General features: G+C 53.8%; 1 protein-coding gene across 2 annotated transcripts in view; it reads right to left on the bottom strand.

Annotated features, from left to right (window-relative positions):
* Window positions 1-6,459, bottom strand: part of LOC309416265 (E3 ubiquitin-protein ligase TRIM9) — a gene marked incomplete at both ends in the record, with an annotated part of 69,069 nt that extends 62,610 nt beyond the window's left edge. For both annotated transcript variants that reach the window (XM_082015836.1, XM_082015837.1), the window contains one exon: window positions 5,650-6,459. In XM_082015836.1, coding sequence (XP_081871962.1) covers window positions 5,650-6,459 — 810 coding nt within the window. The remainder of the gene's footprint in view (window positions 1-5,649) is intronic.
* Between the last annotated feature and the right edge of the window lie 8,372 nt (window positions 6,460-14,831).

The raw sequence follows: 14,831 nt of genomic DNA, 5'->3' as shown, positions 1-14,831 counted from the left end.
CAAAACCAAGCAAAGTTTTCCCTCTAAAAACCTGAACTTTTGGCTGCTGGTTTATTTAGAAAAGTGGGAATAAGCAATGCAGAGCAGCCCCATAAGCCCCTTGAGCACACGTTCCCCACCAAGACCCACCTGCACCGCTGTCAGCTCTCCGAGCGCACCTTGTGCAACCTGGTAAATAAACAACGACGCCTTTTTCTCGCTTTCATGTCATTAACTTAACACCAGGTGCAGTGTTTGCTCTGCTTGCTAATTCTTCTGTTTTTTCAGGCTAGGGATGTGGTGACAGGAGAATCTCTGGGTGACACACTGATACCTGCTGAAACTTCCACGAAAGAGAGACAAGAATTAGTCCACGGGCTGATTTTTCACCCATCTCAGCTGCGGTGCTCCTGACTTGCACCACACTAAAGGCAGCAAGAAATATCCAGCCAGTGGGATCCTTCATTCATAAAGTGGCCAAGAAAAAAATCAGATAAAACAGCGTGGGGAAAATGGAAAAAGCTTGATATTTACAGAGCGCAGGAACCTTCTGGATGAAGATAGATCCCACCAGACACCAGTCTGAGGGTTGAGATGCTTAAAAGCCTTTGCAGAGCCTGAGCACAGATGGTGCAACACAGCATCGCCCCATCAGCTCAGTGTATTTTTGGACTTCTCACCGGAACTGAGGAAGCTGCAGTGATTTACACTCGCTCCGAGATGGCCCTGGGCCCATTTCCACTTGCAAATAACTGAAAGGATGTCTCCTGGCATCAAGCGCCACATGGGCTCCAAGAATGCCTTGTAGGACTTGCTGTACTGCATTACCTTTGATTAACACTCTATTTGTGGTTGCTCCTTACTCCATTAACCACGGTAAGTGCAGAGGAAAGAGCCACCTGACAGAAAGATGTTTTCTAAATAAATTAATACAAGAAGGCAGCATCACCTCCGGATCCCGGGCAGACACCACACCTTGAATCCTGTGTTCAGTGTTGGGCCCCTCACTCCAAGAAGGACGTTGAGGTGCTGGAGCATGTCCAGAGAAGGGCAACGGAGCTGGTGAGGGGTCTGGAGCACAAGTCTGATGAGGAGCGGCTGAGGGAACTGACGGTGTTCAGTCTGGAGAAGAGGAGGCTGAGGGGAGCCCTCATCGCTCTCTACAACTACCTGAAAGGGGGTTGTGGTGAGGTGGGTGTTGGTCTCTTCTCCCAAGTAACCAGCGACAGGATGAGAGGAAATGGCCTCAAGTTGCACCAGGGCAGGTTTAGATTGAATATTAGGAAAAATTTCTGTACTGAGTGGTCAAACACTGGAACAGGCTGCCCAGGGAGGTGGTGGAGTCACCATCTCTGGAAGTGTTCAAAAAACGTGTGGACGTCACACTTCAGGACATGGTTTAGTGGGCATGGTGGTGTTGCTTGATGGTTGGACTTGATGATCTTAAAGGTCTTTTCCAATCTTAATGATTGTGTGATTCTGTGACACAAGCTGGTGTAAATCCGTGAACCACAGCGACATTTCTTTGCTTTTTCCAGAGTTCAAAGCATCTCAGCCTGCTTGCCACTCTCAGGATTTGGCCACAGAAAAACAGAGCAATCGGGAAGGCTTTTTGGCATTGCCAGAGAAGGACAGGAGGGACCCTGCTGCTGCAGATGGCAGGTGATGGAGGAAGGGCGCTGGGATTCAGGAAGGCCATCAAACCAAGGCTTGGGAAAGATCATCGCTTCCAACAGGAAAAGATTCTCCCTGCTTCTGTTTTAGCAGCAAATATTTTACTTTGCAAATGCAAACAGATCCTACAGCAACTCCCTGGATACTTCCCCAAGTGCTGTGGGCTACAGGAATTCCCACGGACCCAACAGCAGTACGGTCACGATACCTCAAGAAAGCGACTCCCCACAAAAGTTTCTCCGGCAGCTAATGCAGAGGCCCAGCCAAGTAAGCTAATGAATAATGCTGTCTGCTTGTCCCCATCTTGGCTCTGATGGCCACTGTCCCCTGCGCAGGAACTAAGAGGTACTGGTAGTGTTTTCAACAGAGTGTTTAACGCCAGTTCAGAGGGTCGGTCTCTACGGGAATCTACAGGGATGCTGCAGGGGTTTGCAATCCGAGGACAGTTTGTGTCTTCAGCCTGGGCAATCCCATCCTGAGCAGTTAAATCCCATGTAAAAGTATAACTGAGAGCACTATTTACCTTCCACTGAAGTCAAGACCTGTTTCTGTTCCACTACAAGGGGAACTGAACAGGCTGCCTAACCCCCCTTTCAGTGTCAAGGCAAAGCAGGCAGTGGTCCCACCCCAGAGTCTTGGTTTAAGGCCAAAGGAATGGGAAAGAGGTGCTAGTGGGGAAAAAAGGCAGAGCCCCATGAGCCCCTGTAAAGGAAACCCATGATCCCAACCCGAAGCAGAGGGAAGCTTCTTGCTCCACTGCCCAAAAAGAGCGCAGAAGCTTGCATCATCAACGCACATCATCGCGGGACCACTGACCTCTTCAGCTTATTTCTGTGCATGGTAAATCCAGGTTCATGTTTGCTGCAGTGGGGTACTGATTTCAAAGACAAAAGCAGTCTCTGGTAGGCACGACCCACTCCAGGGCAGGGTGTCCAGCCATGGGGCAAGAAGTACGAAGGACTCTGCAGCGGATAGCCGGATATGACAGTGCTGGGCAACAACCCAACACCCTATGGGCAGGAATAACTACGCTACATCGCTGTCTCTCCATTGCCTATCCCTGAAAGCTTTCAAGCCTGCTTAAAAGCTACTACTGGAAAATGCTAACTTCTGGGAGACCTTTCCAACACGCATCGGCAAGGGTAAAATGTTTTTAAGACAGAGCTTGATCAACTGATGGATGTGATTTCAGGGCTGTCAGAGATGGATGGGGACTGGACTGTGTGACCCTAGAGGTCCCTTGCAGTCCATTTGTATACGTATACATGCATCTATATCTATAAAAAACCATTAGCAAAGCTGCTGAGCCTGCACTCACCACACACTTCCCAGTAAAAGCAAGAGGGACTTGAATGCGCAAAGAATAAATGATTCGGCTCCATCTTGTGTTTCTCCTTTTGACATGCCAAGCAGCACTCCAGCTTGTCAGGATAAAATCCAGAAAGCTGCAATATATGTACAAAACTGGGACAATTCAGATTAAAAACCCATTTTCATCTATGTTTCTCTGAATATTGACCCCTCTCCCAACAGCTGTCCTGAAAGGAAGATAGGAAGAGAGAGGATTTCCCACGATCTGTGTCCAGCTTAGAAATCCTAGCTCCCTGAATTATATTTGATTGTGCCTCAGCACAGATTATTTTGAAACGATCATCTCCGAGAACCACACAATCAGCATTCTGTCAGAGGAAAGCAAAAACGGGGGCAGTTCCTGAAGAGGTCTGTAAAAAGCCCTTTGGTCTCCTTTCCGAAGCAAAGCATGCTGCACTCAACAGTGATTGCCTAGGGCCTGGCAATCACGTACTGACGCGTGAATGCCGCTTTCAAGAACAACAGCTCATCGAGGCACTCTCGGGTCATCGCAGACTGCGGTGAGAATCGCAGCCTCCTTGGGTCTGAAATTAAGAACACAGATGTATCCCAAAGAATATTTTGCACTGAGCGGTGTTGTAAGTGCAGGAGAGAAGTCAAGAGCTGATGACTCCGTCCCTTCCTGCGAGCCGTTAGTACTCATTACAACCACTCATCGCAGCAAAAAGATCATGCAAAAAGGGACAGTCACCCTTTCAGCAAGTTTGTCTTGCTGCCAGAGGCCTGTCCCCTCAAAAAATGACACCCAGATACTTTTGCAAGACATTCATCGGCTCAAATCCGCAGGCGGTTCGGTTCCTAATGCCCAGTCCCAACCAGGATAAAGCTTGAAATAACAATAGCCTCTCCCCTTGATTCAGTCACACAGCATCTCCTCTGTGCTTCTGAAATCACTCCTCCAGTTACACCGTACCGCCACAACTGACTCCACAGGCTCTTTTCCCTCCCCTGACAAGCAAAGATCAGGAAACAGCAGTAAACCCCTGCCCTGTCATACCAAAAAATCCATTCTGACCACCCTGCAAAAACACAGCCCCTCGCTCAAGGCAGGTACGACTTCACATTCCCATTTCCAAAAATTTGAGGGAAATCGCATGAAAATCATCATTTCAAATAACATTACAGTTCCATGTCTGTTAGCAACATCAATGAAATACTGTATTTTAGCTCTCCCCCGTGAAAAGTGATTCGGAATGAAAAGCTAAGAACGCGAGGAAGAATAAGCCATCCTAATCAAGAACACAAGAACTGAACCTAAAGTATCCGAGTCCTTACATAGGAAATTGTCCAGATGCTCAAGATCCAGAGTATCTAAGTACCTTGCTGCACCCAAACTGAAGCAGGACGGTGAAGCCAAAACCGTATGAAAAGGCCTGGAACCCATCAGATTTCTCTTGTTTTGGAGAACACTACTGAGAGGTGGACGCAGCTCTGCTCCTGCTCTGTGTTAGCACAGACCGAACGGGTTCATCCTCCACCGAGAGCTGGGCCAGGAGGACCAGGCTCTGGAGAACAGCGAGTTCTTACTGGGTCTCCCAAGAGGTAAGAGGAGCAAGATGTGCTTTCCTCCCACACTGCAACGTAGCCCCTTCTCCCAGGCCTCTCCAGGACCGTCATGACAAGCAACAGCCTGTCCCCACACGCACCCACTGACCCAACATGGGGTGCAGAGCTGCAGCCCAGTGGTCTGCATCCTCCACGGCACCATGCAGCCTGCCAAAGCATGACAGGGATGTTCCTGGAAAGCGATCTGGCCGAGCCCCTTTTGGCACGGGTCACGTACCTCCCCATCTCTTCCCAGCCCCTTGACACAGGTCCCCCCCCCACCTGCTCCTGCCAGCACAGATGTGCTGGAGTGGGGGACAATTATTTCCACATCCATCCCTTTGCGCCCTGTCCGCCCGCGTCCCCATCACTTCTGCCCCAGTTCCCTCGGCAAAGGGGTCACTGGTGCAAGGAGGGAGGCTGGCAGCGGGGTGGATGGAGTTCAGCTGAAGCTAGTGGCAGCCATGTCCCTGCCTCAAGCGCTGGGACCCTCTCCTCCAGCGAGGCCGTGTGTGGGAGCAAGTGCACTCTAGAGGGGCTGATCAGTATTCAATGAAAGGCTCCGCTACTGCGCTGCCATCCCCCCTCCTCCTCCCAGTGACTCAGTGTGCTGGAGGAGGCGGCAGCCCTTCCTCAGCAGCACCCCACGGCGTCCCGCTCCCGCATCCTTGTCCTCCTCCGCGGCAGATTTCACACCTCCCTCCTCCCAAAAGCATCGCTCCCCGTCACTTTTCCAGCTCCGCAGCGCTGCTGTCCCCAGTCCGCCCCCAGATCATCACCCACAGGCCCTGCCGGCTTCTTCGGCAGAGCCTCGGCTCAGTGGGGCTGGCCATCACAATTTGGGGACCCACGGGGAGCATCACCTGCCCAATGCCAGCCTCCCCACGCCGGGGGGCAACTCTCCTCTCAAGCACGGGTGCAAAGGGCGGCCCCGGTGCAGGAGAAGGCAAGTGGCGATGCTCCCGCCCTGCCAGCGTGCAGGACAAGCTGTGCTGGACGGGCGGCCCTCCGCCGGCCATCTCCCAACCACCGGGCTCATCCGGGGCTGCCGACGGAGGCCACCCCGGGGCCTGGGCTCACCTTGTGGAGTTTCCACATGGCGCCCAGGGCTTTGACTTCGTGGCTGGAGTGCTTGCCCTCCTCCAGGCACTGGTAGCAGACGGGGCTCTTGCACTGCACGCAGTACATGCTGTGGTTCTCCAGCTCGTGGTCGGTGCAGGTGGAGATCTTGCGGGGGCTGAGGCGGCGGCTGACGCGGCCCTGCGCCGGCGGGACCAGACGGTGCTTGGCCAGCGGCCCCCGCGGCGGGTGGCACCGCAGGCGGCAGGGATCGCAGTAGAAGACGTCGCACTGCTCGCACATGACGGCCGCCTCCTTGGGCGCCTTCTCGCAGAGCTGGCAGCGCAGCGCCGCCGCCCTGCCCTGCTGGTAGCGGTCGATGACGCCTTCCAGCAGGCGGTTGCGGGGGAAACCCCGCAGCCCGCGCTCGTCCAGCACCAGGCTGCGGTGGCACTGCGGGCAGGTGAGGCAGGCGTTGCGCGGCGGCGGGGCCAGGGCGGCGGGGGGCGGCGGGGCGGCCGGCGGGAAGACGCGGACGCCGTTGGGGGACTTCTGGCAGGGGGTGGTGGGAGCGCTGGCGAAGCCGCCGTAGGAGCCGTAGCCGCTGTCCGCCTCGCTGTACAGGCTCATCTTATCCAAGTCCAGGTAGTCGTAGTCGGAGACGGCCGAGCCCGAGGCGCGGCGGCTCTGCGGCGACTCCGATTCCGGTGTCTGCACCAGGATGTTGCGGGCGCACGCCTGGCACAGGTTGTGCGAGCAGGGCAGGATGATGGGCTCCCGGTAAAAGGAGCCGCACACCGGGCATTTCAGCTCCTCTTCCATCTCTTCCATAGGGGAGGGCGGGCGGCGGCGCCGGCGGCGGCCGCGGCAGAGCGAGAGGAGCCACCCGCACCGCTCCGCGCCTCGGTGCCGACTGCCGCCCGCCCGCCACCCGCCCCGCCCCGCTCCGCCCCTCGCCTCGCCATTGGTCCGTCGCCGGCGGGGAGGCGGGCTGCACGCTGCGATTGGTTCTGCCGCCCGCCCGCCCGTCCGCCCGCCCACCGTCGGCGCTGCGGAGCCGGGTGGGGGGGGTGTCTCTCTTCAGGGCTGCGGTGCGGAGCTGCGGGGTCGGGTGCGGGGGCGTGGGGCCCGCTGCGAGGCTGCCCCGGCCCCCGCCTCGGCTTCCCCTCGCCTCGGGCCCCCCCCGCGCCCCGGGGCAGCCTCCCTTGCCGCCACCCGTTTCTCGCCTTCCCTGCGGGCAGCCCGCGGTGCCCGCAGCAGCCTGCCCTAAGACCCGAGGGTGCCCCCCAAGATGGCGGCTTCCCTCGGGGTCCCTACACTGCGATGTCCCCAGGCCCACAGCCTGGCCGGCAAGGGGCTGCGAGGGCCGGCCGCAGGAGGGCCGGTGGTGTCCCGCTGGGTGCTGCTGGTGTGTCAGACCCCCATGTTGGGGATGCCGCAGCCAGAGTCGGGTCCCAGGCCTTGGGGGGTCTTGTTCAGCCTGGAGGGAAGGTGACCTGGGCTCCTTGCAGAAAAGTCCCACGAGTTCGATGGCCGCAGGATGGTTTGCAGCCTCTCTCTCTCCTGTTCAGTGTTTAAGGGCACCCTCCAGATGAGGCTGCTGCTGCAGGGGGCTGAGCCCTGGGGCCCTGGCTGCATGGCGGCAGCCGTGCTGCAAAGGGTGGTGGGAGCGAGGACGAGCCCCGCATCCAGGCAGAACAAGAGCATGTTTGGGGAGAGGCTTTGCAGAGGACAGGGCACGTGTGCAATACGGGGGGCTCCTGGGGCTCCTGCTGTTTCCCCTCTGACAGCACAAGGTGACTTTCAGAGCTGGGAGTGCTGGAGGCAGGAAATCTGCTGAGGGCCTGGGTCTTGAGGCTGTAGTAATAATTATTAGAATAGCCAAACGCATCTAACAAATGCAACATGCTCAGTAATCCTGTATCTTTCTATCAACCATAGCAGTAAGAGGACTACGTCGATCCACAGGCTTGCAGGAGCACGGAGGGGGCATGGGCAGGCCTGCGTGGGCCTGCGATGCCCCGTGGGGTGCCACTCCGGCACTGGGGAGCGGGGAGGGGGCCTGGCAGGTCTCCTGTGACTGGCTTGTAAACCATGAATGCTCTGAAGGTCATTTAAGGTCTTTAAAATATCCTGTCAACGTGCAGTGCAGCATAGCGCTTCCTTTTCAGCCAATGGAAAAATAAGATTACCTGGAATGTCTCTCAATTATCTCTCATTTCCCTCTCTCTGTGCAGCCGTTTGGGGCTGCCCATTAGCGCAGTTGTTCTGTGCGTCCCATGATGGAGTCTTTGGAGCTCTCTTGGGAGAGGAGCCGTGATGTGAAAGGCACGGTATGGGAGCTTGGGGGCAGAGGGTCCAGCCTGGGGCTTGAAATTGGAGCTCAGAGGGGCTGCAGAGTCTCTGTGAAGCCACTGTGGGGCCAGTGAGGGGCTGAAGCAGGGCCAAGGGCCAAGACCTGAGCTTAGCTGGAGCTCTGGGACCCTGGGCAGAGGGGTGGGGGAACCCCCAGTGAGGCTCATCGGGGCAATTAAGTGCCCTCAGAGCCTTGACACAGTGTGTGACAGTCCCCACTGGTGGGGATGATCTTGCAGCATCCATGAGAGACAGTGATCTGCCTGGCACTGGAAACATTCGTACAAAGCGGGACAGTCACTGGTGCTCTCTCCTCTGGCTGCTTGTATGTGCTGGGAACTGGTATGGATCCCACTACCCCAGAAATCAAGGCTATTACACATTTGTTGGCTGCTGTTGCTGAACCATGGTGTTCGTCTGAGTCTTGGGCAGATTGAAGGGATATGGTGTGAGTGGCCATGGTGGCAGGGATACTGACTGTTGAGTTCATCCCTCTGCAAGGACATGGTGACTCCGCAGCCCAGGACCGCTGAGCCTGAGCTGTGGCATTGCGTGGATGAGCGTGGGGACAGATAGCGGGGGAGCAGAGCGGGATCCCGCTGGAGCAGAGCATCGCTGCCAGCACACCTGCCCATTAGCCAACAGCTGGTGTAGGTACTGAAGAGGTTCGAGTGGGATTTGTCAGATTTAGCCTTGAAAGGTCCAACCCTTCAGAGGCACAGCCTCGGGCTGGGCACTGAGGGGCTCTTTCCATCCCCTGTGGGCTCCTGCCCTGGGATCCAGTGAGCAGGTACAATTTCAAGCTCCCACATTGGTATTCAGGAGGCAAAGAAGCCCAAGAGCTGAGATGCACAAGGAAGGCACAGCCATTTCTCAGCCTGATAAGGAGGGACAAATGATAAGGAGAAAAGGACTTTTTGAGCGTTTCTCTCTTCTGCTCTGTTGCAGGGGTGCTTTGTACTTTCCTTTCTGCTTCTCCAGGCTCCTGCCGGCTCCGTATCGACCACCGACACCGTGCCTTCCCCTGGACTCTGCTGAGCATTCCTCCTTTGCTCCCTTTTGGTGCCTGCTCAGAGTTGGTAATTTTTTTCCTGCTCTCATTCCTCTAGCTGCCCTTTTGCCAAAGTAAAACCATCATTCCATGTTGGCTGTGCCTCTTGTTCCCCATGGCCATTTTTCACTCTGCCAGGTGTTATGATGCCATTTCTGCTGTAGCGATATGCTGATCATGTAAATAGTCAGAAAGAGGAAAAAGCCCTACAAAGAGGAATGCAGCCAAGTGCATTTTGGAAGCAACCCTCGGTCATAAACATTTAGCTGTTTCTTCTTGGCGCGGCAGCTTATGCCTTCGCTTTCATCTTAGCAAGAGGCAAGCGTCCCCATGCTTTGGCTGTGTATTATTTACAATCATCAGACTTGTTACTGCCCTGAGAACTGTGCAGCATGCGGCTATGAACCTGCAATAATTACTTGACCCGGCATCAACATGCGTTTGTCTAATGTTGCTGTGATCAGCGATTACAAGTTAAAGGAACAAATCATCTTGTTCTAAGCTTGCTCTTGCTTTTCTCATGTGCCTCTTGCCATGAGCCTCAGCTTTACAAGTGGCCGTGGCTCCCACTGCAGGAATAGTGTATCTCCGTTTCTCTTTCAACCAGCCTCTGCTCTGGGGGAAGCGTAAGGCACTGCTGGGCTGAGATAAATTCAAGTCGTTGGGACTTCGTGTAAGCGCTGTTGCATCCCCTTGGTGACTTCTAATAACAAGGAGGACTGCTATCATGAGCATCAGTTGCCTGCTAGCCATTCCTCTGTGCCCCGCCAGCTTGCAGGTGTTGTGGTTGCTTTGTCTGCTGGAAATGCAGATTAGAAATCAGGATCAAGCCTGGAAATATTGACAGAAGGAAGATGGGGTGGTGGGCGATGCTGTTTGAATCGTATGTGGTGCATCAACCCCAAAAAGATCACAACACTGCCGCGATTCTGTTAAACCGATCAGAAAAGCACAGTAACGGGGGTGTGGCGCAAGGGCTGGAGGTGGCCCGTGGTGTTGGGACCTGGTCCCACATTCCCCTCCAACCTTCATCCCAGACACCTCCTTTGGCTCATGGCATACATCTGCTACCTTGTGTTGCTGAGTTGTTCCTTGAGAAACAAAAATATGGGGGAAGAGAAGATGGGCAGATGTCATGAGGGCCATGAGTAAAGAGAGGAAAAGAGATGGAGAGCATGAGAGCAGCTAGTCCCCCCAGTTCCCTGGCAGGATGGAGGTGAGGGTTGGGGCAACGACCAGGACTTGCCCAGCGCTGGGAGCTGGAGGGAAGAGTCAAGTGCAATGTTTTGGAGTTAGAATCATAGAATCACAGAATGGTTTGGGTTGGAAGGAACCTTTACAGGCCCTGGCATGAGCAGGGACATCTTCAACTACAGCAGGTTGCTCAGAGCCCCGTCCAACCTGACCTGGGATGGTTCCAGGGATGGGGCATCGACCACCTCTCTGGGCAACCTGGGCCAGGGTTTTACCACCCTCATCGTGAAAAATTTCTTCCTTAGATCTAGTCAAAATCTGCCCTCTTTTAGATTAAAACCATTATCCCTTGTCCCATGGCTACAGGTCCTGCTAAAAAGTCTGTCCCCATCTTTCCTATAGGTCCCCTTTAAGTCCTGGCCAGATGCAATAAGGTCTCCCCGGAGCCTTCTCTTCTCCAGGCTGAGCCCCCCCAGCTCTCCCAGCCTGTCCTCCCAGCAGAGCTGTTCCAGCCCTCGGAGCATTGCTGGGGCCTCCTCTGGAGCCCATCAGATGGAACAAACAACCCAAACTCCCAAGAGCAGATCTTCCCACTGTGCTCTGCGCCACTTCCCATTAACCTGCCCGGCCGGTGACGGAGGCGGAAGGTTTTTGCCAATTGCTATTAGCATCTGAAAGGTAGCGTCCCCCAGGGAGGTCACTGAAACCTCCTGATTACAGCTTCACAGAGGATGGAGCTGGGAAGGAATGAGGAGGGAGCTGGGGGGTACAAACACACCTTTCACACGTAGGCTGTCACCTGAACACCCCAACAGTGCTGCTGGGCGTCTGCTGCATTGCCCATCCCTGGGCACGTGCCTATTTCTCACCCATGTTGTATGGCCACCACTTCTCTCCCTTTTAATGGTCCTCACGGGGAGTCACCGCAACTCTTTTCAACAGGTCCATGTCTCTCCTGTGCCAAGGGCTCTGCAGCTGGACGCAGCACTGCAGGGGGGGACTCACCAGAGTGGAGCAGAGAGGCAGAATCCCCTCCCTCGCCCTGCTGGCCACGCAGCTTTGGGTGCAGCCCGGGATAAGGAGTTATCTTGGGGAAGGGAAAATCTTCATCACAAACTGTGACAAAAGATCTGAACCTTCGCATTTCTCCATGGAAATTCTGCAGTATTTTGTTTCGTGAAGTCCCCGTGGGAGGAAGCTGTTGGTGACGGTGACACCAAGGTGGAGGTGGGAAGCTGGGAGCAGGGGGATGCCAGGCTCCTGCGCAGGAGCAGCACTGCGTGGCAGGACACCGCAGGCACAGAGGGCTGCGAATCCTGCTTGGGTGGCAGGCGCTGTTTCTTCCATTTTAACAACTAAATATTTTCTTCTTGTTAATATTACCTTGATGACAAATAACCTAAACATTACTTGCTTTGGGCAACAGTGGTTTCTTAAACCTCCAACTGCTTTATATTTATGCATGTGTATGTGCATATACACATCTGCTACAATTTTTTCTGCTGAGATCCCCACCAGCGAAAGGATTACAGGACAGAAGGAAGGCGGGACTGGGAAATCAATAGCATTCACATCTTAGATGGGAGCGAGGAGCAGCAGGACACAAAGCTGAAGGCTGTCTGTCGCTAATTAATCGGCCAGCATCATCCCCACAACGCCGATCGATCTCCATCCACCGGGGCAGAGAGGGAGCCTGCCTGGATCTCCCCGCAGGGGGGTTGCCAGCAGGGTCTCGGAAAGGTGATAGATTATCTGGCTTCCACCTTCGCTCCCCCGTACTGCCCAGGGTCCTCGGGTCTGGGGTGGGATTTCAAGGGGAGAGGCGGACTGGACAGGCGATGGCGCACCAGCTCACAGGCGCGTGTGTACAGGTAATGGGTAGCCGGGAGGGTGAGTTTAGGTTGATTTATGAGGCCCTGAGCTGGGCTAGAGCTAATAAGTAAAAGAGAGGAATGAGCCGAGACAAAGAGCTCTGCAGTCTCCTTTATTCATCGCACTCCTGTTAACACCTTGAAGAGATAAATAAGAGCGGACAAGGGCTGAGGGCTCCCCTCCAGAGAGGAGGGGGTTGAGAGGTGGCTGGGGTGCCCCAGGGCCTTCCCAGAGGTGCCCCCGTGCTGCTGGAGAGGCCTCGGGTGTCCCCTGCAGGCAGATGATCTTCCACTACCCCGTGGGAAACCTGCTTCAGCCTTTGGAAAAGTGTTCTCCCCCCGTGCCTGGAGGTACCACGCGTGGTACCTCGTCAGCTACATGGGGCCTCTCCAGCCCTTTTTATAGGAACACTCGTGTTCCTCTGTGTCTATTGGAAACATCTCAGCAGACGCAGCCAAGGATTAGAGTTGACTTTTTATGACTTTAGGACATTGGCAGCTCGTAATTCATCCAGCGATCAACCTTCTGATCCTCCTTCTCCTCAGTCATTTTGAATGGATGAGCTCTTAGCTGACAGCAGAAATCCTTGTTTATTAGTCCCTGCGTGCATGCATGACCTTGACATCCATATCCCTGCCATCATTCCACTCCCCCAACATATCCCACTGCTTCTCTGTACTGATGACACCTCCTGGCTTTGTGTCATTAGCACGTTTTCTGAGCTCACTCTCATCTTTGGAGCAAAGATCATCAGCAGAAATGCTAGGTGAGACATCTAACAGCATCCCAGGTCTGAAACTCCCAGCCCTCCATCAATAACTGCCTCCCAGCATGGTTTTCAGAGCTTCTTACTAGTTATATCATTTGCTCCAAGCACCATTTCAGGTGCACTGAAGAAGCTCAGAAAGTTGAAACCACGTCCCATTTTTTTCTGAGGTCTTTTCTTGTCAAGGAAAAGTGCCAAATTATTGTGGGTGATCGACCTTCATTGAACCCATTGATGCCTCTGTTGAAGGTGGTACCTTTGCCCATTTTATTTCACTGTCACCTGAACTTGAGGGATCCAAGACATACTTTGTGCCTGTAGCCAAACCTTCAAGTTTTTGAATTTTTGATTCCTAATTCTTAGAACCAATCTCCCTTTGCCCGGCACAGGTTGCTTTCCATCGCTCAGAGCCTGCTGCAGTCTGATGGCTGTTGCCAGCTCTGCTGCCTCAATTCCAGCAGCAAACAGCAGTTTCCTGGGATAGTGATGAGGTTTCCTGAGGTTAGATGGATTTCGGAAGCTAGAGGAGAACTTCCCAATGGCAAAACACTAGAAGTCAGAATTTTTCGTGTTGTGTAGGAGACAGGCAAACCTGCTGTGAAGTGGCGACCGGGAAGTCCTCCATACCTAGATGATGGCACGAGCGCCATCAAATCACAGAGCTGCAATACGTGTTTCAGATAATAGATTTGCCCATTTTTGAGCTTGGGGCTGAACCGGCATCAGGAAGAGACTTTCCACCGACCTCGACAGGCTCTGAGTTGGGAGCTACTTGAATCACAGTCAGAGTCAGTATCTCACACTGCTCCCCAAACGATGACAATTGGGGCTTCTTTGGCTGATGAGCAACATCTCTAGACTTACATACCCAATACACCATGAAAGTTATTCCTTGCCGCCCGCACAACGTGGGTGTTCAGTAAACCTCTGGTTCGTCACTACTTAAATGCCTCTGAAGAACCCAGGGCTGCTGCATGATGGGGGCTTGCGCTGGGCAGCCGAGTCTCTTCGGCGGGGAGGCCGGGTCCTGAGAAACCCTAATGAGAACATTAACAGTGTTACCGTTTTAAATATTTAATGATCTTTTCCTTTAGCAGACTTTAATTACAATCACTGAGCGCACACTTCCCTTATTAAAACCAGCACTTACGCAGTAGCACGGTGTAAGGATAAAAACCCAAATGGTGAAGAACGGCTGGTCCTCTCCGAGGACTTTTCCGCAGTGATGCCGGCAGTGACTGTGGGCATCAGCAGGTGGCTGAGCCCCGGAGTGGCACTGCCTCTCTGTCACCTCCCTCTGAAAACATCTTTGGAAAATAAGATGGCAAAATTGCTCCATCAAGTTACTCCCAGCCTGGCGATACACCAGGACCTGGGGATGTCTGACTGCTGCAGGAGGACTGCGAAAGAGAAGCTAAATGCTTAAATGATGCCTCAGAGCGAGATGTATTGAAAAATCTGTAAATCCGAATTTGCTGATTCCTTTCAAAGGTGACATCTTTTTTTTTTTTTCTTTACTCTGGGGAGCTAGTGGAAAATTTCTGATTTTAATCAAGAGAGAGCAGAAGCCGTTGCTAATACATGGGAAGAGCTAAGCTGCAAGTATAAATTGTGATGCTCCTTTGACCACTGCCTTTGCATGCTGCCCACTTACTCATCTCCCCTGAGATTAATGCCCCACTTCTCTGACCTGTGACTCATTTTGGAGAACAGCGATATTAAACTCATCCCACCAGAGAAATCTATGCTTCCTCGCACAGGCTGGGCTTGTCTTCTTCCTCCTTTCTCTACAGCCCAAAGGCTCAGCTGGGGAACATTTAGTGGTTCAGAAGAAGGTGTGATATTCCCTGCGTCTTCAGCGTTGAAAAGGAAACTCTCCCACTGAAATGTATTGGCTTCACAAACAATCCAAGGCTTATTTAACCATAATAGGGTCCTGCCATGGGGAACCTTAACACGTGCAGA

Source organism: Phaethon aethereus (genome assembly GCF_964289735.1).
Source record: "Phaethon aethereus genome assembly, contig: HAP1_SCAFFOLD_73, whole genome shotgun sequence".
NCBI lineage: Eukaryota > Metazoa > Chordata > Aves > Phaethontiformes > Phaethontidae > Phaethon > Phaethon aethereus.
This window is presented reverse-complemented; position numbering and strand designations above follow the sequence as displayed.